This window comes from Myotis brandtii, unplaced genomic scaffold (assembly GCF_000412655.1).
Source record: "Myotis brandtii unplaced genomic scaffold, ASM41265v1 scaffold458, whole genome shotgun sequence".
Classification (NCBI taxonomy): Eukaryota; Metazoa; Chordata; class Mammalia; order Chiroptera; family Vespertilionidae; genus Myotis; species Myotis brandtii.
Window position 1 is genome coordinate 383,430 of NW_005367516.1, and position 217 is coordinate 383,646.

A 217-nucleotide genomic window follows, 5' to 3' on the forward strand; every position below is an offset into this window, starting at 1 on the left:
CCTGGTGACCCCCCGCCCCCCATTGTTTATGGGAAACAGTCCCTGCCTTTGACGAAAGAAGCTTCTTTTACTTTATTTGTTCACAGAACCGGAACGGAACTGGGAAGCGGTGGATGGCATCCAGAAGGAGGCAGAGAAGAAGCACTTCTTCATCAACATTTGCCACCGGCTGCTGCCAGAGGGCCAGGCCCGGGGCTGCCCCGAGGCCCCGGCCGTG

General features: G+C 58.5%; 1 protein-coding gene across 1 annotated transcript in view; it reads left to right on the forward strand.

Annotated features, from left to right (window-relative positions):
* Positions 1 to 217, forward strand: part of IGF2R (insulin-like growth factor 2 receptor) — a gene marked incomplete at both ends in the record, with an annotated part of 72,015 nt that overhangs the window by 34,439 nt on the left and 37,359 nt on the right. The window contains one exon of the mRNA XM_014546938.1: positions 87 to 214. Within this exon, the coding sequence (XP_014402424.1) occupies positions 87 to 214 (128 nt within the window). The remainder of the gene's footprint in view (positions 1 to 86; positions 215 to 217) is intronic.